A 27,828-nucleotide genomic window follows, 5' to 3' on the forward strand; every position below is an offset into this window, starting at 1 on the left:
TTCAGACTTCATTCAGTGATTAGAAATGCATGGAAAACCTTATTTTTCTGCAAGGAAGTATCTTGACGGTCATGCATGATGGACATTTCTGTACTTTTTATCCCTTTGAAAGGGAGGGGTTTGGGGTAGTAAAATATTCAGGAGTTTCTAAAAAATAGAAAAACGACAAACATTTCAGAATTCATCAGTTTTATTTTTCTTTGAGAAATGTTATGTTGCTCGGGTAGGCACGAGAGCGAGACTTCTCCGAGAACTGTCCTATGCACCCTTACCTCAGTAGAATTTCTCCACCATTTTTCTCTCTTTAAAGCATTTTTAGACTGACATCACCTTAAATACCCCTTTAGGGCTTTATAATTAATAATTAATTTATGTTGCATTTATTTTTGGCTTTAATTTTAACCTAACTAAATTCATTGTAAATTGTCTATGAATTTGTAAGTTATTTTCTTTAATTAAGTAATTTAAATTCTATTGTTTTAACAACAAACTCTTTTTGATTTCTGTATTTAAATACCTTTATAATTATTGGTAATATTTAGACTGATGTTAATTTTATCACAGAGGCATACAAGGACAGTGTCACAAAAATACAAATTCACATTTATTGTGATTATTGCTTAATTTTTGGCAAAACTTACACCTTTATTCTTTTTTAACTGGGCTGATTTGTCATCTTAATCAGCATTTTTTGGAGGTTTCTTTTACTTACATATTTAGATCATATTGTAAAGTATTGGTTTTGAAAGTTAAATAAAATTTTAGTTTGTTTTCAACCATATTCAGTGTTTGTGCTTTAATGGACCTGTTTTCCATATCAATGAACTTGGGACAGAAATACACTGGTGAGAAATTATAGATTTTTGAGACACTGTCAACAGCTGTTGGAATAACGCACGCTTTCCGTGTGACTTATTTGTACAAATACGTAGTGTGCACATTTCCCGCGTCAATGCATTTTGAATGCTCTATTTATTTCTCTTTTTATTCCAATATACCAAGTAGTAGTATGTGTACTGTATCCCTATCCTTCAAAAACGAGTAAAAATGATAACAACTCTTTATACAATCTATATTAGTATCTGACCTACACGAAGAGATTTGAAACAATTTCAAAACTAGTTATTAGAACTTCACCCATCGATGACTATCAAGTCTATATGGTGATAGGTATATATCTGTCTTCAAACGGAGAGAGTTCCATACAATAAAGGCCATTAAACTGAAATGTATACATATTTTTTGAAAATCTTTAGCACACTTTCCTTCAATAGATAACAATGTATACAATACAATAAAACTTTAGGGTATACAGTTTTCTCCTTGTTGTTGGCAAACCAACAGTTAAGTCTTAAAGAAGATTTTAGAGAATAAAATTTCAATATGCCTTACATGTATAATCAAAGAAACAAATGATAACATTGATATTAACATGCTGAAATCCAAAATAATGCACCACACACCACAAAATCATATTGAATAGTTTATTTTATTCAACTTTGTGTATTCGCTGTTTAATGCATCATGTTGCAGCAAATGTTTCGTATTTTACTACGATTCTTAAAAACATTGATTTGTTGTCTCACTTACATACTTCTCATGTTTATGAGAAAAAATAAACCAAATAAACCTTTTAGAAGCAATTCAGGAATTCAAAACTACTCATTACGTACGAATCGTCACCTTAGTCTCATATTAGAATTACGCGGTAGCTGGCTTAAAAGAGCTGCTTCAATTTTAACCATTTTGAGAAAAAACATCTATGTTACATTTGTTCTTGTTGAGTTACGTGACACACCGACACAATTATAGATCTAATAACGATATTCCAGCTTTTGAAGGTGTGAAAAACTCCATGCACAATTTCAGATATAAACCACCCTGTAACGGAGGTCCCTGAAACGTTATTGAGCTATGACAATAATTTCAGGTTTCAGTTAGTTAAAGGTGTCTGAAATTTACACTCATGGCATCGGGCACGAAAAGGAATATTCAAATTTCATTGCACTGCATCCTGCTATTTTAGTAAAACTAAAACAGGAGGTTTATGAGGAAGCCAAAAGTTAATAGATATCATATTTACAGAATTGGAGATGGAGTGCTGTTACAAAATATGGTGACCAAACGAGAAGGTTTTTATAATAAGGTCTATACTTTCGCGGGGAAAATATTTCTATGATATTGCTGAAAAACACCTTAACGTTACGCTTACAGTCTAACAAGTATTAATTATGATTGAATTGGTCTTAATTACTTCATGTAAGATGTGGTTGATATTTTTACTAATTATTATCAGCTCTACAAAAAACTTATACTTTTATGATCAAATTCTGAAAACAAAATACCCATATTTTTTATGGCTCATACTATATTGCGTTTGAACACATAACGACATAGTAGTTACAAAAGCCCGTGGGGCAGGCAACAATTCTTTACAACATCAGATTTAAGTATGGTGTACAACAACGTGCAAAGATTCGCAGACGGATCCGCGTTAGCTAAATAAATTTTGGGGAAATTATCTGGTTAGTAGTCCCCTACTGGTTGAAAACAAGTTTTGGGGAATATATGATTGAGCTTTTCCGTTCGTCCGCCGTTCCATACGTTCGTCCGCACTCACATTTCCGGTCCATAATTCGTCATCCATCAAGGGATTTTGATATCACTTGACACAAATGTTTCCCATAATTAGATGAAGTGTCAGGTGCAAACCTCGGACCCCTAGCTGAAAGGCCAGTGTCATAATCAGCATGGCTTTTTTTCCTGTCCGATCTGTTATTCAACCATTCGTGATGGAATTTTAATATTACATGGCACATATGTTCCCCATAGTAATACGATGTGTCATGCATAACTTTCGGATCCGTAGCTTAAAGATCAATGTCAAACTTGAAGTTCAGAGGTTAACTAGTATGTTTCGTATTTGTTCCAGAATTCTGCTATTCAATGAGGGATTACAATATAACTTTGCTTAAATGTTCCCACAATCAGACGCCGTGTCATGCGCGATATCCAGACCCCTTGCTCAAAGGTCAATGTCACACTTGACTTGACCGATCCATTTTTCTATTTTCCATGAAGGGATTTTAATATTATGTGCTATACTAAAATAAAACTGCAATTAAGGTAATCTTGTTAATAACATATAATAAATGTATTGGAGGAAACAGAAATTAATTGAATTTAGACATGACATATGTTTCACTATCAGCATAATACATCTTACCGATAAGAAATGTTACATTGATTCAATTGTATAAAATGAAAAGTTTAGACATCGTGACACAAACAGATGTTCAATGAAAACACAGTACACATAAGGTTAGCTAGGATATTGTGATGTTTATATAAAACAAGACAGGAGAGTAAATTGTGTGACTCGATGGAAACAAGAAGGATATATTTGCTCATCTGGTTGTGCTGGTTTAGTGTAGAAGATATATCGAATGGGAACGAGCATAAAGGTAAACCATTATACCCTATTAAATTATTTCAAACAATTTAAATATTTGCAAAATAAAAGCGGATACTGATTAAAAGTTACGACAGAAAGTATGGCAGGCTTAACAAGGGATTAATAATGAACTGTACTACAATTTTGTAAATGATTAGCGAATATATGAAGTCAGTCGCGTTTCGTCAACTTATGTGTTTTCAAACCCCACATGTTTTCAAACCCTAAACTTACTCTCTGTCAATTTTACTTGTGGGCCATAAATGATACCATCACTGACAGTTGCAGGTACTTGGTATAAAAGGTACCTGCTACAGCTGTCAAAATTAAAGATGCAATGCATGAAAAACAAATATTTCATTTAAATTATTTCGAGAGGGTGTGCAAAAAGTGTTGTTTTTTTTTTCACTATTACTTTTTGCATGTTTCACATATATCCACTGTATATATTTTCTGTTAATGTTAAAAAATATTTTTCACAGTGAAAATTACTAACTGTCTACTCGTCATATATAAACTATGTGACATAATCAAAAATATATTTGTACAATTGAATTTAAATCTGGTATTTGGCTTATATGAAATATGTAAAATTTGACAAAAAAAAAAATAGCAGGGCGATGGGAGCAGCGGGGAGGGGGCTGAAAAAGTTTAATAATTCCAGTTTTATCGATTCTTACCGATCTGGAATTTTTTTTTATAAAAGTCTGTAAACTGTGATGACATTTTGCTTTTGTTTCAATAGATACTTGGCCTTATTAAAGTACCACGAATAGATAATAGTTTTCAGACTTTATTCTTAATTTTCCGGTCATTAGATTTTTTTCGCTGTGAGAAAAAGACAGACATTTAGTTAACTATAAAAAGTCAAACACCAAGAACTACATTAAAAATAAAAAGTTCAGTAACTTTAACGACTCTAACATCATTCTAACAATAACTGTATGCATTTTAATTGCTGGTTTGAAAATATAATATTGAAAATGGCGTGATGATTTAAGTCCATGTGTCTAAAATGTGCTGTTAATTTGCTTTATTTATAAATTTAGTGTTTTTAAATGTGCAAGTCATCATTTGACAAGAATTTTATCACGTCCTGTGAAAGTCTTTAATTATAAATAATTTCTCTAAATTCATTAGAGGTTCGAAAACTGGTAGGTAACATGATGGTACCTCATTATCGTTGTAGATTTCTAATAATTTTGTTTTGCTTTGTCGACCAATTTGTACTCCATATCTTTTCAGGTGTAGACATAGGGTCAACCTGTAAACATGACAGTGAATGTAGGGCAGGAAATGGCGGGGAATATTCTAAATGCAATGGGAGACTGTCTATATGCATATGCACTGTCGATATTTTAGGTACGTCTGTAAGTGATATTAAAAATATGAAATTAAGACGAATGGTGCAAAAACTGCGTGGGAATGAACGGTTATGTCGCTTTAACGTAATTTACATGCGTGTGTTTTGTTTGGCATGAAAAGTAACGTTATATTTCTACCTCTAATTCAACAAGTGCCATGTCAAGAAGGCCGTTAGCTGGTATGTTTACACTGTCAATCAAGAAAAGTCCTTAAGCCTTTGATATACTGGTTACTCTAGACAGATAATCAATTTCTCAGTTTTTCTTTGAGAATACAGGAAAATTTAATATTTCTTATCAAAATATCAAATAATTTAGATATATTACTGATATGACAAATTGTATTCATACCATATGTTGGTGTTACGTAAAAGGAAATATGTTGAAAAAATAAATCATCTTACGCACTTGAAATATTTGACAAGAATCCTTGAAGTACTGAATGCATTGCAACCAAGCAAAATATTAGCCTATTCGGTTAACTAATGTAATAAAATGTGCAACACCTCATATCCATTAGCAGACCTCTTGTTCCGGTCCGTCTCAACGGGTCGGTGTTACAGTAGGATCTTTGTTTGTAAATAACGGAAAAGACCGAAGCTTCCGAGTACCATGAATGTTTTTTACATTGCTCTCTGTACAATGACAAACAAAAAAACTACATCCAAATGAAAGTTGTTGCTATCGATGGTATGCCGCAATAAATATATTAACATGGACAGTTACAAGTCGTTGAAATTTAAAATTCACTCTAAATCAGGTTAGATATAGAAAAGACGCTTGTCGAAGAAAATTATTTAAATCAAAACCAAGCTTGTCGAAGAAAATTATTTAAATCAAAACCAAGATTCCTGCTTTAAATGAGCATACTGTTAATTTATATTGTTCGGCCCAGAGTCTATTTACTTTATTAATGTCTATATGTGTCATATTCCGTGTCTTTAGAGTAAATGTGGTTAGGTTTGAAATAAAATTTAAAAAGTGAAAAACCACAGCGACAAGTCTTTTTCTACTTCCATCAGTAGCATAATATACAGGCCGCTGACCAACCAACCTTGTATACATTCTGACAAGATCTGATATATCGGTAAGTTAAAGAAAAAAGAGAAACGAGAGTAAAACAATAGTATTTACTTACAGACCATAGAGGGAACATTATGAACGTCAGGTTTACTACTAAGCATGAACAGAGATTTTAATCATAAAATGCTTTCTTGAATAAAACTTCTTATGCTTAATCATCTGCTATAGTAATGTTTTTCGTTTATGAAATTAATCTTAAGACTGGTTTGCATATTCTTTTCAACACTTTAATGGGTCCTTTTACTACTGCTGTTGGATCAGTCTACAACTGACTCTGGGCACGATTATAAAATGTAACCGTCTGCAGATTATGTAAAAATGTGGAAGTGGATTTTTAATGATTTAACATCTTAACATTTTATTTCGTTCCAATTGTAAAAGTTGGATTGTCAGGCTAAAATTAAGAAACCTTTCATTAATTTCATTCGTAAATGTAACTCTTGTGTATAAACGTTAGGTAAATATTCCGAAAATTGTTTGGCTTCTACAGAAAGATATCATTTGCAGGTTTCTGAAACCTATATTGTAAAAATATTAGTCAAACGCAACGTGAAAGCATTGCTTACCTTACAAGTGCCATTGAATGGGCCACGTAAGTTGTCACTGTTCAAATGGTATAGTTTAATGATAAAGCACCTTTGTTTTAGGTGATGACAGATGCCAACCCAGAGTTCGTACTGGAGGTCGTATGTGCAAGCATAAGCCACTCTACACTGAAAAAGACAAAAAGAATGTATGCGCCACGGAATGTTCAGCGAAAGGTAAATAAACAACAGAAAAAAAAACGTAAAGATATGTGACTGTTGATTTTGCTTAAATATCAAACAGGAGGAAAATGCCACGTTCCAAAAAAGCAGTCTCCCCAAAACGAAACACACAGCACACAGATGTGCAAACTACCAACACACACACACTCACATACAAAGCAAACACACGAGGACAAAACGATAAAATAAAGGAACATAGTGGAGCACCGGCTTGGAAAGGTCAGTGGCAAAAACACCATTGCGGATCTTAAACCGATTATTGGTGCGCACCCAACCTCGCTCTTCCTCCTACTATGTTCCAAAGTCACGGGACAGTGTAGATAAAAGTATACCCGCCAGGTGAATCTCTAACACACGCAATGGAAACAAAAGGCATGGCATGTAAAACAGAAAAATGCTCCAGTATAATTATATAAAAAGCAAACTTTAAGAAGACAGAGCATCAAGAGAAACACCCTTAAGGGCCCGACGAAACATACCAGAAGACAGAAATCAAAACAGCTCAGTCCTGGTGGGATTTAAAAACTGCTTATCACAGAGTCCTCACCCTCTTCCGCCAGACACAAAATGGGAAGCGTAGTGTCCAACTGTAAACGGGTTGAACACTAAACATGCGGTGTGTCTCAAACAGTTGGGTCGCAATACCTAGAAATTAGTAATAAACTGAATACATTTTTCCTTGTAATATAAAATACAGAGATGTTTAGATGTTTCAGAACGTAAACTATGTACCGTTCATTCAAAAGTAAGGAGGATCAATTTATTAATCTATTGCCTGAATGTTATATCTTATTTACCTCGAATAAATATTATCTACCTAACTGAAATATACATTAAATATTTCCTATAACATTTTACCAGTACAGAATACTAGAATACCCATACAGGAGGTATAAACTAAAATATTACGTTATGACAGCATCTGGAAATCTGCTTAAGAGGATTATTTTCATAACTTCATCATCTTAAAGCAGGTAATTTTGCAGGGAAATCATTGTTTTTAATCAAAACATGAGAATATTTTCAGGGACATGGGAATTGCCTGATGACATGGATTGGTATGGGTATTTATCAGAACAGTTTTCTTCAGTATACGTTCGAGATAAAAAGGTATTAAGAACGAAGTTCTAACATATCTCAGATATCATGAATTAAGATGAAATGGTTCGTGTACAATATAATTTTAACAAAAAATCCTTAAACGTCCGAATTTTCCATCTTCAGTTTCATAGCAGGTGGGGCGCAAGTAAGTCGTGCATATTTTTCGACCAATAAATATATATAGAGGATATTACATGAGTGTCTTTTCATACTGAATTTATTAAACGAGTTTAATAACATAATAAAATTCGAGGCTCTGCAGAGCATTTTATCAATTTTATTCAACGAGTTTAATAAATTCAATGTGGAAAGTCACAAATGTAATATTCTTTTTATCACATGTTAGCTTTTCCTGCCGAGACATAAAAAATCTATTTTCTTTAACTAATATAAACAAGTCAATATGACCAACGTCTCCTATACTACAAAATGTATAAACGACGTCGACGTCAAAGCTTTATCACACTTAACTAGAATGTTGCCAAATTATGTAATGACTTTATTTCACTTCCATGACGTCAAACATGTGATAAAACCTATTAAAAATCGGGATTTATAACGAAAAATCCAGAAATAACAAACTAAATGCAAAAGGGTGATGTTGCTTTCTGCGAGATATTAATGTATGCGGGTTTCATTTCAATGTATTTCTCAAAGCAATACCAAGATCAATGCAAAATTAAATGAATTATTGATACACGGCTTAGCTAATGTAAGGGAAACAACTTAATCAGAGGGGAATTGATTTAACACAATCGATAATCAAAAGGAGAGAATACTTGATATTTCTCGTTAAATGCTGACCTTGATTTATGAAACCGCAACATTTAAGTTATGATAGAAAGATATAAGTTTGACCGAAACCTTAACATGCATGAATGAACAAGACCGACATTATGACCTTATCAGGCTTGGGGCTGATTCATGTGTCAGTAATTGGTTACATTACAATTACTTTTATATTTTCTAATTATAATTACATTTGATTACTCTAAATTTTCACCAGTAATTGATTACATTACATTAATTGCACTCAAGTAATCATGATTACATTTGATTACTTTCAATATAACCATTTTTTGGACGACAGAAATATAGGCATATATAACTGAATATATGGCGTTTAACTTTATTTACAGATTTGATTATGCAATTAATGATTCATTCAATCTGGAAATCCAAAACCTTCATTTTTAGCACTGTATCTCACTGTAGGGTATAACTGCACTTAATCATCATTAACTTGTGAAAGTTTTCATTACTAAGACAACATCGTTCAGGTCTGAAGATTTTTCCTGCAAAACTAAACAGTCGTTCTACTGGAGCTGATGCTGATGGGATGGAAAGGTAGTATGCTGGTCGGAAAGCAAATTCCTTTTTCTTTCCAGTAATGTAACGGGTTTAGTTTATACTATTAATTTGTTTTTTAGCTCGATTGTGATGAAAGCTTCAAGCTTATTGGAGCCGCTCTCGAGTCCGCTTCCTGGAAAAAAGCCAGTACTGGGGTCATATGAGAAGTCATGGTCGTGACTACAATGGGGCTCGAACCCAAGATCCCTGGACTGAGCGGCCGACACCTTATCCACTAGACCACCGCTACCCTTTGGGTTTGATTCCAGATGTTCAATTTCTTCTGCTAGTTTACTTCAGTTCTCATATTATCTGGTGTAGATACATGTCCTTTCTTTGTTGGATGTCAGTGCGACGTTAAACTCAACAAAGTAAATGAAATAAATTTCTTTGTTTGGAAAAATGAAGCACTCACTTTGACATCCTTCAGTAAAGTGTGAAAGGACGGTTTGGTTGCATTGATAATATTATGCAGAGAAGGGACTTCTAACAAAACTCTCTGTGTAGTTTGAAGGATAAATTAGCCCTGATCTTATAATTACATTCTAATTTCAATTCAGGCATGTCATATTTGCATTACCCAGAGGCATTGTGTAAATTGTTGGTACATTAACTGCTAAATGTCATATTTACTCACCTGTGCATAACAACTGAACCCACAGTAGATAATGTAGGTGACACAGTGATTATTGATCCTTAAAGGGAAAGGCAGTGTTATTTTTTTTTATGTTAATTCCATCTGCTGGGATTTCTTTAATCATTTAAAGAAGTAAAAGAGTTTTCAAAATCGACTTAAAATGAGAAAGTTATGAGCATTTAAATATCTAATCAAAATGGCGGCCATTTTGTTTCCATGGCAACAAAAAAACAAAACGGCGGATTTATTAAATTTCTAGACAAATATTTGAACTCTATTTACTTATTTTTTAAAAATAATTTCTCTATTTTTTCCAGCTATGATGAAAGAAATTACCATGTTTTACATTTTACACTCAAGAAACATATAAAATTAATCTATTTAAAAGGATTTTTGCTAAAAAAAAAAGAATTCAGCAGTGTGTAAATGACGTCATAAACACACAAAATGGCTGCCTCCATGGTCAGAAATTTTCTTAAATTTCAAACTCTCCTTGTCCTTTAATAAGTTAAGACTATAATAAGATAGCAAACATCTCAATTGTTTAGGGATAATTATGAAATGAAGTGTTTTTGACTGCATTTAACTTAATTTTAGGAATATTCTCCAGATGAAGTGAAGCAAGCATAGTAGATAATCCCTTACATTGTAAATTTATATATCTATACCCTGGTGTCATAATAATAATCAGAAAGTAATGAAAAGTAATCATAATTACAGGCAAAACATTTACTTTAACTGATTACATTACATTACATGTAATCAGATTGAGGTGAGTAATCAAATATATTTAAATACTGGTAATGATTTGAGTAATCAATTACAGGTGGATACAATTACTATATTTGATAACCCTAAGCCTGGACCTTATTGACTTTCTTGGCTATCTCTCTAGTTCAAGGAAACATGACCAAAGCAGTAACAAGCGTAAATGGAAAACATGATGCATAAATTATCCCTCACAATATGCAAATATATATGTCATTTCCCTGGATGAAAGGACTGTTTTAAATAAGAACTAAGAATTATTGTGTATATTTCAATAAGACTTCCATTACAACTGTATTTTGTACGAAGCAAATAAACATAAACATAACGTGTTATCATTTCACCAGACTTCAGCTTGCTACGATCCAGAGAGAGCTATCCACAGTGTCCCGGATGGTTTTGTAATAAAGAATTCTTCAATCCCGAATGCTGGACTAGGAGTTTTTACAGAAATGTACATACAACGAGAGACAGTTTTTGGTCCTTATAAGGGCATATTCGACTATAACGGAGGTACAGGATACAGTTGGACGGTAAGAAAACTGTTTGGTGCTAGGAATCTATATAGAATGTTGCATAAGTTAATGTTTTGTTATAGAGCACCGAAAAGAAATTGATACCTCGACTCGATATGTAATGTCTTCTCTGACTGGCAATTATTTCAAGCTTTATAGATCAAGAGAGATATGTTTGTTCTTGATACATTTTGTAACATTTTAGAAATAAATCGCGGTTTAGCAGTTATATTATGGTCATTTGGTCAGAATGTCTTTACGTTTTTTAACCATAGCCGTGTTGGAAATCCTGTATCGTATAGCTTTATTTTATGTTTTTACATTGTTTCGATTTATCCAATTTAAATGGCAGGGGCCAGTTACGCATTTGGCCCGGGTACGTTTTTTAAATAAAACAGATAGATGTACTTTAAAGGCATATATATTCAACTGGTTATTTATGATGTTTATAGAACTAAGGATTCCTGCGTACGAGTAATTATTGTGTAAAATAAATATGTGCTTGAATCGATTTTCCTAGCTCTGTGTAGACGGCCGGGTCTAAAGTCTTACCTGAGGTAACGGAAGTCAGACGAAATGGAAACGGTCATCCAGCCATCCAGATTCAGCTCAAATTTGCGGAAAAAGTAAACGGTTATGAGACACTTTTCTTCCCACCATTATTTTCGTCTGGTCACATGCTTTAAAAATATACATGTGTTCTAGGTCAGTCATTTGCAGATAATACAGTACAGGTCGCGCAAGGTGTGCATTTTGGGCCATTTTTGCCTGAAAACTTAGTGTCCTGAAACCGGCGTTTTCTCGATTTTAGCACAGAAGCAACAGAATCGGCAGACTGAAAATGTCACATAATGAAGTGCTAAGTATATGCAATACATCCGCTCAAGACTTGCCTTGAATTTGTCAAAATTGGATTTTTTATGATTTTTTTGTGGAATTTTCAAATTTACTGTCCCTTGCCCCCATAAAATGAGGTAGGTTATCTTAATTTTTGTACGTGCGCATGCCCAACCGGAAGCTAACGTGAAGATTCACGACAACGTTTATGTCAAACCAAATGTGTATGTATATTCATTCTTCTGAAACAAAATCATTAACCTGTGTCTAATCTTCTACTTAAAGGTAAATAATTTTGAAATAATGAATTAATTACCTCAGAAACCCTAAAAGACATTGCTGCGCTAAAATCACGCATCGACGTCATGGTGTTACGTGTCAGTTTCCGCGCAAAATTGATAGTAAGGCATAGATAACTGAGCTCATCAAAAGGAAAAAAAAAACAAGGATAAATATCAAACATGGGAAAGCCGTCGAAAGACTGGTTATCAAACAAAGTTATTTAACAAATGAGAGAATATGCGTTACCATGGAAACATGAGCTCCGCGACATATACATTTTAAGTTTGTATAAGGCTAACGTGCATTCTAATAAAATTATCAACTACACAGACTTCTGCGGATAACAATCAAAAGAAAATACAATAAAAACTTGGTAAAAGGTGTTAAATATCTGTATTTTCTGTCTTCTTTCAATATAAAATAACTTTGGAGGTCTATGTACTTCAAACATGATAAATGAACTCGAGATTGTAGCAGTTGAAACATTGAATTACAAGCGACGGTTCAACTTATATAAATTCACCCTTGTGACAAGGTATACTACCTCCTTAAAAGTGTTTCTCACTTTGGAAGTATTAGTCTTCTAAAGCGACAAAGGCATCAACAGAAGTCTGCTTTAAAAATAGATTTATTTTGGCATTAAATATATTTATCTGAAACATTCTGATATCGCGTGACAACTAATGTTTTCAATAAGCAACACGTTCATACAGTTTTTTTTTCCACTATTCTTAATATTTCTTTGCATTATGTGTCAAGAAGAGTTTTTCATTGCCGGCTGCTTATTGGTATGGAAGCACATTTTGCTAAATGAGAGTTTTCAAGGGTAGACTAACAACTAAACATTGCTTTATGTGCTACAAGATATAGCGTGCAGTCTAATCATGCTGAAATTTTACTAAAATTTATCTAAGAATGTTAACTGTATGACTAATTTCAAGATAGGAAATTTGCCTTTGTAGTTATTTCTGACAAGTTCACTTTTATTTACCGTCAATATTCACAGCCAAGTCAGTACAGAGTTTGGACGAGCCATAAAGCATATCACCAGATATGACAAATTATACTATGAAAATTCTTTTTCTTTTAAGTATTGTTGTTGGTTGAGGCTGTATACTAAGAGGATAATATACGGCTCCGGTGTGCCTTCTGGTCATAATGGCACACCAAGTGTCATAATAGCCCGAGGGCCATTATGATAAAAGGTGTGCCATTGTGGCCAGAAGGCACACCGGAGCCGTTTATTGACCTTTTTATTATATACCCGAGACCTCCAAATCCTTTATATTCCCAAGATGTCTAAGGATGTTATACCACGCATAGTTTCCATCATAACATGGCATGTATTGTTTATTTTGAAATTTGCGATAAAAAGCATATAAATTCATAATTCATGAAACGTGACAAGGTGTTACTAAGTAAATTAGCAGTTCTCTATAAGAGATTCGATAATGCAGTCCAGTTGTATATTAAATTTTAATTACTCACAATTCACAAGTGGTGTAAATTTATTTGACTCTGCCGCTCCTCTACGACATTTCTTGGAAATTCCTCCACTTTTTTAGGTCCGATTTCGTTTCCGATTTTGTATTATCATTTTTTCATGCTTTCAGCAAACTGATATGTGTTCAATTCATTATTTATATTCTGTAAAAGTCTATCTAAATTCAATAACCGATCCGACTCGCTCGCCGGCCATTTTGGCGTTGCTGAATGACGTCGACTCAAGAACGCGCAGACGTTCCGGTTACCCGGGGCCATTATGATTATGGCGCGTGAGGCGCACTGCGCCATTATTGATTCGTCAACAGAGGCCGTAATGACCATTTTAACGTGTTTTTTTGTTACTATTTATAGTAAGGTATATAATAAATGAAATTAATATGTTCATTAATCTTATACATAATATGTATAATTATCTATAATGCAAACAAAGACTTTGATATCTAGATGAAATGGTAAGGATAATATTACAAATCTATTTTTTTTTTATTAATGTTGCATTCTATAACTCATCCTGAAAACTATTTAAGTGCCAAGAATATATATGTTAAATTATTTCAGTGATAAAACTGTATGTAGATTTATTGGCAAGTATAGAAAATCGAAAGAATGAAAGAAATAGATCGATGTTTTCATACAAGAAGAAAGCGGGTGCAGCGGGGTAAACTTTGTACAATCTAAACATGCGTGTCTTTCGCGCTCGTTAAACGACAGGTGTCTTGCCCTTTAAAATTTAATTTATGTATAAAATAAGCTTGATGGTATTATATAGAGGATATTACATGAGTGTCTTTTCATACTGGATTTATTAAACGAGTTGAATAAAATAACAAAATACGAGACTCTGCCGAGTATTTTATCAATTTTATTCAACGAGTTTAATAAATTTAATGTGGAAAGTCACAAATGTAATATTCTTTTTATCACACGTTAACCTTTCCTGTCGAAACATCAAAAATTCTACTTTATTTTACTATATAAACAAGTCAATTTGACCGACGTCTCTTATACTATTAACGACGTCGACGTCAAAGCTTTATTACACTATAGTCTGTCCCACCTAATTTTGGACCTCAACTTTGGGCCGATATGAAGAAATGTAACGGGATCAAAGAACATAAAACATGTTTTTGTGAATAAAAAAAGTCGAGAATTTCAAGGATTTTTGCAACAGTCGTCTGGTTTTCCCGTGCGACAAAATTTCAGTTTCTCTATGGGAATTCGCTGTTGTTTATTTCTGGTCGCCATTGCCAAAATATTCTCCATTTTGGAGATTTTTGGGAAATTTCACGTGTTATTCCTCGGGGACGTTTCACATTTATTTTTTACACTTAGCTAGATCTTTTTTTCCTCCCGTAAGAAACAGAATGGGTTTGAAATAGAATTTACAATTTAGTAGACTGTTAGTAGATCTAGTAGACACAAACGAAATTTTGAAAATTGTAAAAATGAAAATTAGAAAAAGTAGATCTACTTACTTTGCACGAAAGAATCCTGCCATTAAGTATTCAGTTATAAATTCCTTTAATCATAATTCCATTTATCCTTAAATCCTTCCAATCGATGTCCAGTTCAATGCATTATTTTCAAAGTCAGAAGTTTTACACAGAAAATCCATCATCCGAAAATTGATCCAGTCAATATGCGGCGGTGTTTCGAAGAATTTCAGGCAAATAACTGAACCATGCATTTGAAACAATATCTTAAATCACAGGATTTTCCAAATGCCTAATCCAGGAAGAACCTGTACGATACAAAGTCGTCAACTGCTTCAGCCTTCATAGAATATAGCCTTCTACACATTTAAGCTCGCCATAACACAATAACTTTTCAAACGCTAAATTCCAATTATGTCATACACATATTTATAAATTCGAAATTTGGACTTCTTACCTGTAAAGTGTAGATGATTGTTAGTTAGAATACCCAGAATTATCAAGGACAGTCGAACATCATCAAAGGATATTGGCTCACATTCAATTCATGTTTACAGCGACTCACGTAATACAATTGGACATGAATAATACAAACTGTTCTGTATTAATAGTTGTATCTCACAGAAATTTAACTATCTGAAAAATATAAACATTTATCACATGTACAGATCAATTCAGACTTTAGTTTTGAAGATTATTGAAATTTCATCAAAAACAGTTTTGGGGTGTATTTCAATTGGCTGCCGTTAAGTGGGCTTCTCGGCCATGCGGTTGAGACTGCTTACTTCGAATCACTTGGCCCTAAATTCCAGTGGCACGAAAATCCCTTTGTGTGTAAAATTCTTTCATGTTAGGAAGCCATCCAGCTGGCTTTCAGAAGGTCTGTAGATCCGCTTAGGTTCTCGTCCGTGATGAAATAATGCCCTAGGATCTTATTCCGCCATCAAAAACTGTAAAGTCGCCAATATGACCTAAACTGTGTAGGTGTGATGTCAAACCAAGCGTAAAAGCAACAACACGAAAACCAACAAATGTATCGCTGTTAAAAGCATTTGGTCAACATAAGTTCTGAAGTTTCATGAGATTCCGTATGATATATACAATGAAAATCCATTTGGCATGTGACTATATCACGGCATACACATGACCGCAGTGATATTCTTTGTATATTTTGCATTAGTTACAAGTTGTGGCAATTGATACAGTCATTTTTGCCAGAGTATATTTTTGTAATGAAATGGGTAGATGTATTTAATAAGCTAATTATACACAGTACGGTAAAGTTCCTGCAACTACGAAATTTTCGACTGAATTTCTATAAAAATTTTGAATTGCTACAAATCATTTTTAACGGAAACACTGTTTTATTTGTATTAATTTTGCGTTCAACGTGTTTTGGAGGAATTTTCAAAATAGCTGCGCACTGCCCCCGTTTGTAATAGAAGTAAATGTTTCGTATACGTACTTTTTGGCGAGAAAAAAGCACGTGTTTTTCATACCATCGAAAATGAAAGTAACTAACGCGCTTGAACATGCTTCATTTATCTGGCTGAAGAACAAAATACCCCTTCAAAATGTCATATTTTTATTTCGTCTATAGATCTACCATGCCTATCAATAGCACAAACATGTTTAAACATGCCCCACTCTACAACGGCCGAGAATGAGAAATAAAGACGCGAGGATGGAATTGATAAAATAGATATTATGTAATTATAAAGAATAAAGGCAATTATTAATTTGTTTAACGTAGTCCCTTATATAGGCCGTTGTCTCAAATTAAAATATGTACATATTAAATCATTAATTGCATTGAGGAATAATGTTTCACCTAGATCGAACGGTCACTAAAATAGTGAGACGTAGGTAACAGAAAGTACCAGTCAGTACACAAACATGTATTCATGCTAAAAACAACATTTTAACATCCGAACCTTTGATACGATTGTAAACAACAGTAACCCATAATGAAAATGAGTTAAATGGGTTGCGCGCATCTCTGCTGTCCCCACCTCTATTATGATATCTATGGCTGAAACAATGATACGCACTTGATTTGAGACATGTATTTATTTTACGTCAATACTAACGGGTATTACTGTAAGTACAAACACGTTTTCTGAAAAAAAAAGCTGAAAATCTGAAACGGAAATAACTGCTTAATTTGAAGTAAAATGTTAATTCAGAACCTTCCGTACAAGTAAATCCTACAAGTTTTGGACAAAGTGTGTTTTAATTTTCCATGTCTGTTATTCAACAATAAATGACGTTTGTATGGACGCCGCCATCTTGGGATGGACGTCACGTAATTTTACAACGCAAATCTATGGGGAAAAACATAAAATCTTGATTTTTAACTTCATTTTACATTTTTTCAAAAAAATGAAAAAGGTGCTTAGATGTATTAACCTTCTGGTATTAACGATGCCATTTTTTGACAATTTTACATACAGTATAAATAAATTATCGGAGGTCCAAAATTAGGTGGGACAGACGTCAAACATGTGATAAAGATATATATATATCCAAAACTTACTTCAGGTAGATATACATATCAGCAACAGGAAGTTTTAGCTAAACGCCGTACAATCCGTTAGTATCTGGAACAAAGACAGCATATGACGCTAGCATATAACTATTTTGTTCCGAAAATAAATTACAAGATAAGGTAATTTTATTATGGATAAACATTCATTTCTTAGATGTTTTACACAGATATATAAAGATGAAGTCCGACAGGAGCAGATGTTTGTTGATGCTTCGCACGAGTATTTATCAAACTGGCTGAGGTATATTAATGCGCCTGTATCAGCAGAGACAGAAAATATAGTTCCCTTTCAACACAAAGGCAAGCATACGTACTGGTATATTCGTGTCATTTACATTATTTACATGAGTTGCTTCAGGGGTGAAGAATTCTGAGGCTGCAGAATTAGCGTATCTGTCTTCACCCACCCCCCACTCACCCGTAGACAGACGTGTTAACTGTATCCGTACACGTGTTGGTTCCACAGAAGGACATTTGTTAGACGCCATTCAATAATATTTTTAGCCTGCATAATGTAAAATTGTCTTCCTGCTATAAAAAGTCTTGCACTTAAGGATGTTTCGATTCGCAAGGGTATATGATATTAATAATCATTTATTAAAACAACAACTAAAGAAATTTTTATCACAAATGTTGAAAAAGAAAACTTCGTTTTAGAACATAAGAACTTTGTTTGGGGTATAAAATTCATTAGAGATCGTTTATTTTGCAACCAAATTCCGTCAAAAAGTGCACACAGTCTGAGTGAAAACAGCGGGCGCGGAGACGCTGGTGTTAACGAACAAAACATTATATAATACATTTTGTCTGAGACGGAAACGGACGGGAGTATGATCGTGGAATGCGACACACGTATAGATTATGTGCAGGCCTAAATTAGCAAATTAAAATCCTACAGACGGCTTTAAAAACAAATTATTTATCCAAACTATTGGCAAACATATCTAAATTAATGGGAACGTACAGTGTGTGTCCAACTAAAGAGTATCAGTGTAGAGTTTTAGTGACGTTAGTCAAAAATATCAATGCAGGGACGTATGGTGGTATGCTGTACAGAAGTATGTGTTTAGTATTGGCATATACAATTTTAACTGCCATGCCACGAATCCAATTTTGTAACCTTACTTCAGCTTATCGGGATTGCTTATTTTGTGATCAATTTAATTTAACAGTAAAACCGTTACCATGTTATTGTAATGTTACCAAATCTGAAATTGTACGTTTCAGGGCATATGTACTATATGGCATTGAAGGCAATACCTCCTGGAACGGAGCTGCTTGTTTCATATGGTAAAAAGTATGCAAAACGTCTAGGAATAAAATATTTTAAAAGTCCAAAATATGCTCATGCAAAATGTAAGTATTGAATATGATTGACTTTGATTCTACAGAGGTGCTCGTGTGTGTTAATATGAGGTTCATTTATGAGTTGTTTCTCTGTAAGATAATGTAAAAATTAATGTCTAAACTCCTCGTCTTGTTTTCAAATATTATAATTGATATGGCAAACCAGATTAAGACCAGGTAAGAATAAATTTGAAATAATAGTTTCTCATCTAGACAAAACGTGTGGGTTGAGTTATAGTTTTCTGTATCAAATTCTTTTGGATTTGTAACGTTGTCGAATGAAATTCAACAAAGTTCTTTGCAAAAATGCAGATGGAACGTGTCCGCCCGGACACCAAATCAAAAAAGCTCGCCCAAAAGTGCTATACTATTTTCCTCAAATACATTCTGTGCTCACAAGAATTAAAACTAGACAATTGAGCCGCACCATGAGAAAACCAACATAGTGCATTTGCGACCAGCATGAATCCAGACCAGCCTGCGCATCCGCGCAATCTGGTCAGGATCCATGCTGTTCGCTTTCAAAGCCTATTGCAATTAGAGAAACCGTTAGCGAACAGCATGGATCCTGTCCAGACTGCGCGGATTCGCAGGCTGGTCTGGATCCATGCTAGTCGCAAATGCACAATGTAGGGATAATACACGTTTTTTTTGTGTATTAACGCCTGCAGAAGCCCGCGGGATTGTTTGTGACCGGGACCGAAGGTCGAGGTCACAAACATATCCCAAGGGCTTCTGCAGACGTTAATACACAAAACAAACGTGTATTGTCGCTATTCTTGCATAAAAATATATTTCACGACGATTTATGTATTGTTTTCATATGTGATGACTTGACGATTCCGGTACATTTTTTATTTACCATTCCAGTTGTTCTTGGAAACGGTAAACATGTTTTAAATATCCGTATCCAGGGCCCGGAAATAAACAACACTATCAAAAGCACATCCTGAAGGTTTTTAAGCGATTTTTTTATCTCTCATTATTACAAACATAAAATTACCAATGATTGTTCATATCATTTCACAATTTGGTGGACTCGAACACAATTTCAAGAATAATAACTTTACATTCGAGTTATATTGAGCACGGACACGCAATTGGAGTACGGATGAGTACGGACGTAGTGTCAAGTTTCCAAGCTGTTTATATAAATTCTTCGAGGAATTAGATAAAAACATACTGACTGATACTTACCAAAATCATAAATAAATCTGAATTGAGTTCTAAAAGGGGAGTAAACAAAGGAAGAAACGAGTACCTACAATGTTTGGGGCAGCGCATTTGGCGTTAGTTACTGATACAGTAAAACATGCTATGGTTTAGATTCATCTTTAATGCTTCAAGAAGAGGTTTTTATGAAAGAAAAAAGACGCAGATACCAGATGTCAATCTGCGCAGAATTACATATACGTCCCTGGGAAAGCATTTCAAAAATAAAAATCGGGTATTAACAGCACGTGAATTGCCTTGTTTGCACACGATTTTTCTCCCGTTAATACATGGGCGGATCCAGTGAAAAAAGTAGTTTTTATGCAAGAATGTTGGTTTTCTCATGGAGTGGCTCATTTCTTGTTTTATAGCAGGATATGCTGGAGGTTTATGTACCAACGTAGGTAAAAGCTGCCGATATGACAAGAACACAATCTGTGTACGGGGTTGGTGCTTTTGTATACGTGGATCTCATCGTAGAGCCGGATTTTGCATACTAGGTAAATTTGACTCTCATCCAACGTCTGCAATTTGAAGATCTAACACATTAATTTTTAGAAATAAATATACAGAGTACTCTAGTTTAACTTGAAACGTCTGTTATGCAGTACTAAATCAACGCGGACCTGAGTCGAAGGCAAATAGAATGTTTGGAAATGAATGCAATAATTATTTGAAAGTGAATTGTATATAATACACTTTTGTTTCCTCTCCATATGTAAAATATAAAGGGTACAAATACATATTCCTTAGACCTACGTTAACAACGTGCAGTCCTTAAAATATAATTTTATCCGCTTTGTAGATTACTTGTAGACAATGTGACGTATTGAAAGCAAATCACTTTTTTCCCGTTTTTTTTTTTTGTTTGCTTCAAATATAGAATGTCTTAAAGAAAGAAAACCGTTGTCATTCACTTTGAACTTGCTTCTAAAAACTGTGATCAAATTATAAATTTAACTAATGACAATAATCATGAATCGTACCCCTGTGTTTGTAAAACATTATTTGGTATTTCCTATACTCTTATTATTATTTGACAGTATTACTCTATTTAAGTGCATGAGCACATATCATTTGTCAAACAAGAGCACCGTCTCGCGGGTGCAGACGCTCCTCTGATTTTTTGTCTCTATGTGATAGATTCTTTTTAAGCCAAAAGCGGTCATAAATCTTGCAAAAAGCAGTGTTACGGTACTTGCTGTACACAGCTCTGAATGGCAAATAACTGCTCTAAGTTTTAAAGAAATAGCTTTGACCATTAAGGAGAAAAGGTTTACCTAAACACAAAATTTAACCAAGAAATCTGATATTTTCTAAGTCTAAAAGGGGCTATAATTCTGCAAAAGCAGGATGAAATTATGTTTCTTGCTGTTCAGAGTCAGCTTTTGATGGTGAACAAGTGTTTCAAGTTTCAAAGCAAAAGCTTCGATAGTTTAAGAGAAAAGCTGATCTAAACATACAACTTAACCAGGCAACGCCGACACCGACGCCGATCAAGTGATGACAATAACTGATCATTTAAAAAAAAATCTGATGAGCTAAAAATGATTTCTTTCTATGTACCAGATGAAACATTGGGTGGAATATGTGCAGGTTCCGACGGGGAAACTTGTAAACATGACAAGTACGCCGAGTGCAAGAGAGGAGTATGTGTCTGTAAAAACAGTTCTACTCCCGCCAGGGGAGTCTGCATACCTGGTAAATGCTACCTGAATCTTTTTAAAAGAATATTGTTCAGTTTTTAGAGAGTTTGTCAATTCATCTGGCTATGTTCATGGAATTGTGACTACTTATTCTGCAAAAGAAGTTGACAACTTATTCACGAGGATGGATGTTATTGTGCGTTTTATTCGACCTGGTGGGGCGGAGTTAATCTCTGTCTTGTGCAAATAATGGCAATCTTAAAAAACGAGCAAAATAGGTAGAACAATATAATTGTTTAATTCCGTAACCAACGACTAAAATTCAACGGTAATTTGGTTACAATGTAAGGTAGATGGCCACTGTATAAGAAATCAGGCTACCGAAAATACTACATATCCTGTACAATAATGCAGTGGACCGTACCCCACCCTCCAGGTCGATTAAAAAAGTTGCAGCACAAAGATCTCTTTACTTAGCCAGCCGGAGCGGATTTTTAGAGTGATGCAGATACATTACAATAAGTTTATACATACGTACACAAATACTGCAAAGGTCATCGCTACCTTACATGAACTTAAATACTTATTTCACAAGAAAGCAATGAAACGGTTATTCAAAAAGTCTGAAACGATAAAGTTTTAGTGACATAAAATCGGAACTTATTTATTTAACAAAATGCTAGTAGTTTCATTCTTTGACCGAATCCTAACTGTTCCTTCTGTACCAGAATATTAATAAATATCCATGCACATTTCTTTGGAGAAGCATTAAAATTGTATTATCAGTTTTTCATTGTTGTCTTACACGCCTGGTAAACAATAGAGCTACCTCTTTCAGAGGTATACGCTAAATCGCTCTGTCGCAGCTTCCGAGCTAGTGCATGTCGCGATTAAAAGACGTCAACAAAGGTGAGCGTCATCATATTTTTGTATTTTTACAAGCATTGTATCGAATATAAAAAATTGGGGAATGGTAGGCGATGTAGATATAGTTTAACTTTACAGAGAACTTAAAGTTTGCTAATTTATTCTTGATTTGTGGTCGTGGCGGTGTTTACCAGCAAGCTGATTTAGCAGTGAATTCGGTTGTTTCGTCATGAAAGCACTTTAGGTGTCAAATATTTACATTTTAACTGATACCAAGAAGCAAACCAAATAGGTATGAGCTAGCTGTAAAGTATAAAATGTATTTGGAAAAAAAAATATACCGAAAATGGCTTGGGAGTAAACATATTCACTTCTTATTGTGAGAGACAGCTTTGTCGTGAAGGAGATAGTCATGTCGCCAAGGAGATAGCTCTGCGTTGCATTAACAGATTTGAGCAGTTTTGAATGTAACAGGAAAGTAGTTATGTCCAGTTACGAGATTCAATTCAAATATCACGTTTTATATTTATACAGCAAAATACATATTGCTTTATATTTTCTAATATTTATTTTGCTTGTTTTGTATTTAGTGCCGTTTTAACCAGAACTTCTAGATTCAGCACCAGTACTAACATTTTTTTTTTGTAATTTATATTTTATTTGAAAAGACATCATTTTACAAGTTCACATAATATAATATCATCAATAGTTCAGTAATGTTGAATTGCAAACAGATAATTGTACATAATAAATGATGACACAGTCAGTGAATAACAACCACAATAATCGTATATTCTATTGCCAGCAAAATTTTGAAGGTAAACAAAAGCTCTAATATTATGGACTTCCTTGCTTGTAGACAAAACAAGATAATTAAAGGAAGATAACAGCTGTTATTAATGATACATACTTTCTGACTGAGTTGTTTCCCTTTGTAAGACTGCCACACGGAAAAAGCAGATAAAATAAGAAATTGAATAAAACATATTTTGTTATTTTCATTCTTTAAAATTTTAATTTACCTTTATAATAATATTTCTTATTATTAATAACAGTTTGGTCGTGCCTTTTCTAATTTAACAAATCCATTCTATGTATTGAGAAATATATTTTGCAAGTGATTGAATAATAAAGTACACCGATTTTTATTTTCTAAAGCTTGATCAGGACAATAGAACTATTTATCGAGTTAGAGAAAAACAAGAGAACGGAATCTGATTTGTAACACAAGGTTGTCAGTTGCTACTGTAATACTTTGAACACAATACTATAGAAGTACTCCAGGAAAAAAAACCGAAGGATATATAAAAAATAGAAAGAGAAAGAAAATAGAAAGGCAAGGGGGTTTAGCGCGTGAATTTTCTATCTGTGTGACCGGGTGTTTTTTGTTGTTTTTTTTTTTTGTTTTTTTTTTTTTGGGGGGGGGGGGGGGGGGGGGGGAGGGTGTGGGCTTCAACCTATTTTTAACTTGATACAAATAATATAGAAGCGCTTTGACCTTCAATATTATGATATATAAAGTATAAAAGGTAGCATAAAAAGAGCATTTATATAAATCTGGTATAATAGCGATAACAATAATTTCTGTTTCAAAGAATTTCTACTTTAACAAGGGGAGGAAATCTCTCCGTTGATTTTCTAAAGTCTGTAACTTTCAGGTTTTAACTGCATTGTATTTATTTACTTTAAATAAATAGTTGATATTCTTCTTCAGTCCTTCTATGTTTGGCAAAACATTTTTCATTTTACAAGAATGAATATATGATTTACATGAAATCAGGATAGTGTTAAGTACATCTGGAAATAATCGATTACCAAATAAAGTATCGGTATTTGTCCAGTTTGCACCTATGTAATTGATGAACACTTACTTTGAATCCAACTTCTAACATTTAACCAGAATATGGTTATAAATGGACACTCATAAAAAAAGATGTAAAATAGTTTTTTGTAGCTCTGTGACAAAAGGAGCATTGGTTATCATGAACAATACCCATTTTGTAACCAAGACGGTTAGTTCCTAAGATTCCGAGATTGATTCTGTACTGTAACCACAGTAGTTTTGGATCTGTTGTAACTTTAAAATGTAAACTGTACATCTTTTGCCAATCAAAGTTAACAAGATTTATCTCATTTATCCATTTTTGCTGAGATATTGGTTTGTGTTTCGTTACAACAAGTGTATCGTAAATAAACCTACATCCCTGCTTTTGTGTAAGAATAATTTCAGACAAAAGAGGTTGTAATGGCATGTTTTCCTTCTTTGCTTTATGTGAAACATGTAAGGTTTGTAAATAAGCTCGGATTGCAGGTACGATATTATTATAAAGTAAAAAGTCATTTCCTTCTATTTTATATATTTCATGAAACACATCAAAGGATAGAAGATTTCCGCCTTTGCCCATAAAGTCATTTACTAAAAAACATCTTTACAAATGAAATTTCTAGAACAAAATGGCTTTCTGCCTATATGAAAATTATGACTATTAAAAACGGGTTCTGAAAGAAAATCTTCCCAACTTGATGGAGTATTTACCAAAAGTAATTGGTGTATTCCTGTGAAAACATTTTTCGAAAATGGATTTTTAACTTCTGAAACTTTCTTTTGTAAAGTCTTACGGTCTTGATTTACTGTATCTCGTTTAACCTTATCTGGGCTATTATTCCACAAAAACCTAAAGAACACATTCTCTATTTCCTTTATCATATCACGCGAGGGGGTAGAAAGACTAGCAAAAAGATGATTAATTTTTGGTAGTGTTAATGTTTTCAAAACATTTTTTTCCAATAGGAGTTAAAATCCTTTTAGAGCAAATTGTCAAGAGAGTTTTAATTCCTTCAATTTCTGGGCCAAAATTCAGTTGTACAATATCCTCTAAGTCTGTTGAAAAATTTACTCCCAACAACTTAAAGGTAATTTCTCACTGAAGAGACAAATCTGGACAAATACAGTGATTTCTGTTCCTTAAAGCACCAATCCATAACTGCTTTAGTTTTATCCACATTGACATGGAGGCCTGAAATTTCTGCATAGAACTTTAGCATGTTTATAGTATTTCTCAGTGACTTTGCTGAACCATCTAGCAAAACTGTAGTGTCATCAGAATATTGTGACCGTAAGAAAACCTGACTGAATACTTTAATACCTTTAATGTTCTTATTTTGTTTTATCAAAAGCAGAAGTATTTCAGCACAGAGGATGAATAGATAAGGAGACAATGGATCGCCTTGGCGACAGCCACGATGTACATAGATAGATGACCATTTACAGTTACAAAAGACTGAACATTTTTGTAAACAAGAGCTGTTGGAGGACAGCCACGCTTGACTATTCAACAGCCTTGTCAAATGAATGAATACAAAAGTCGATAAAGGAGCATAATTTTGTAAAATGCAAAGTAGAGTTATTGAACCTTTGCACTGTATGTCATATCATGACAGTGAACAAGTGTGTGAAGTTTCAATCTTTTCCCATTAATGGATACTGAGACACCAGCTTACATACAAAAACTTAACCCAAAACTGCTAAGTCGAAAAAGAGGCATAATTTTGAAAAAATGCAAAGTAGAGTTATGGACTTGCACACTGCATGTTAGATAATGACAGTGAATAAGTGTGTGAAGTTTCAATCCATTCCCATTTGTGGATTCTGAGATACTAGCTTATATACAAAACCTTAACCAAAAATTTCTAAGTCGAAAAAGGGGCATAGTTTTGTAAAAAAGCAAAACAGAGTCATGGAACCTGTGCAATATAAGTCAGTTTATCATAGTAAATATGTATGTGAAGTTTCAAGCCATTCGCACAAGTGGTTACTGAGATACCAGCTTACATACAAAAACTTAACCAAATCGGGACGCGGACGCCGACGCCGACGCATGGGCGAGTCCAATAGCCCTACTATTCTATGAATAGTCGAACTAAAACCTTGAACCAATTTTAGAAAATCACCACCAAAATTGAAAAATCTTAGTACATTAAACATAAATTTCAATGACACAGAATCAAACGCTGTTGCAAACTCAACCAAATGTAGCATCTCCGGGATATTTTGTTCTTGTGTGCAGCTCATTACATCATAGATTAGTTAGCACCAGTACTAACTTGTTTTCAGCAAGTGACTATCAGCTTCTCCATTTTAATTTTTGTGTCATAGATGGAAGATAAATGATTTCAGACACACTGTGAAATAGTCAGGTGCATCAGACTCAAAGCCCATGATCAATAGATCTGCACTTTCACTCTTCACCTAATTAAGCGGGCGGGCTATATTTTCTTAGAATCGGGATGTGCTTCTTTTTCTATAAAATAATTAAATTCAGTTAGATAAAATGTAATACGTGAAATAATCTTGTGAAAAGCAAGGGTCCCTTTATTTTTTAAGACGCCAACTTTGGTGGCATTGGCTCTGAAACTTGTTTACACTACGTATTACACTCGTAAAATCAAATCTGAATAAAATGATGCCATAATTACTTTTGTTGAGGACACGGCAAGTTTGTTTGTACGTACCGGTAAATAAAATGTACTTTGTACCAATATCAGAGTCGCTGTGACTTCATCATTGTACGAGCACGTTCAAATGCACTTGTGAATATAAATGTACCCTGAAGAAGACACGTGAGAGTCGAAACGTCGGTTATTTTCAGTAAACAAACGTTAAAACCATCCTGTGTTGATTGTTTATTCCACTTTTCCCACTTATGTAGCATTGTAAATACAAAATCTGAAGTTTTAAACAAGTTTTAAACAGTCATGCTGATTAACTAGCTAAATAAAATTTATAGGACAACTTAAATTTACGCTGAAGCTAAACATTATGCATTTCGTGTGTTGACAATGTACGCATTAAATTAACAACATCAATCACACATACAATAACTGACAAAATGACCAAAGTGACCGAATTCTAAATTTTAGAACTTTCTGTATAACTGGAATTCTAATTTTCATTTCTGTCAATCTATCTTTTATCTGAACCAATCAGACGCGTTTGACTGAAATAATTTAAATTCGCTAGCATGAAATTTCGCGCAAACGACAAAAGATAGTTTCGCGCGCATTTTCAATTTAAAAAGTTTTTTTCATAAATCGCCAGCATCACATGCGTC

The 27,828-nt window shown here is 33.8% G+C and overlaps 1 protein-coding gene across 1 annotated transcript in view; it reads left to right on the top strand.

Moving 5' to 3' along the window:
• Positions 1-3,274: 3,274 nt before the first annotated feature.
• LOC123525311 (uncharacterized) overlaps positions 3,275-27,828 on the top strand; it is a 54,971-nt gene continuing 30,417 nt past the window's right edge. Inside the window, exons 1-9 of the mRNA XM_053539619.1 lie at positions 3,275-3,464; positions 4,700-4,816; positions 6,549-6,662; positions 7,696-7,778; positions 10,872-11,057; positions 17,813-17,945; positions 18,873-19,001; positions 20,576-20,704; positions 21,774-21,905. Of these exons, the coding sequence (XP_053395594.1) occupies positions 3,383-3,464; positions 4,700-4,816; positions 6,549-6,662; positions 7,696-7,778; positions 10,872-11,057; positions 17,813-17,945; positions 18,873-19,001; positions 20,576-20,704; positions 21,774-21,905 (1,105 nt within the window). The 5' untranslated portion in view covers positions 3,275-3,382. The remainder of the gene's footprint in view (positions 3,465-4,699; positions 4,817-6,548; positions 6,663-7,695; positions 7,779-10,871; positions 11,058-17,812; positions 17,946-18,872; positions 19,002-20,575; positions 20,705-21,773; positions 21,906-27,828) is intronic.

The sequence above is a fragment of the Mercenaria mercenaria genome, chromosome 3, assembly GCF_021730395.1.
Source record: "Mercenaria mercenaria strain notata chromosome 3, MADL_Memer_1, whole genome shotgun sequence".
Taxonomy (NCBI): Eukaryota; Metazoa; Mollusca; class Bivalvia; order Venerida; family Veneridae; genus Mercenaria; species Mercenaria mercenaria.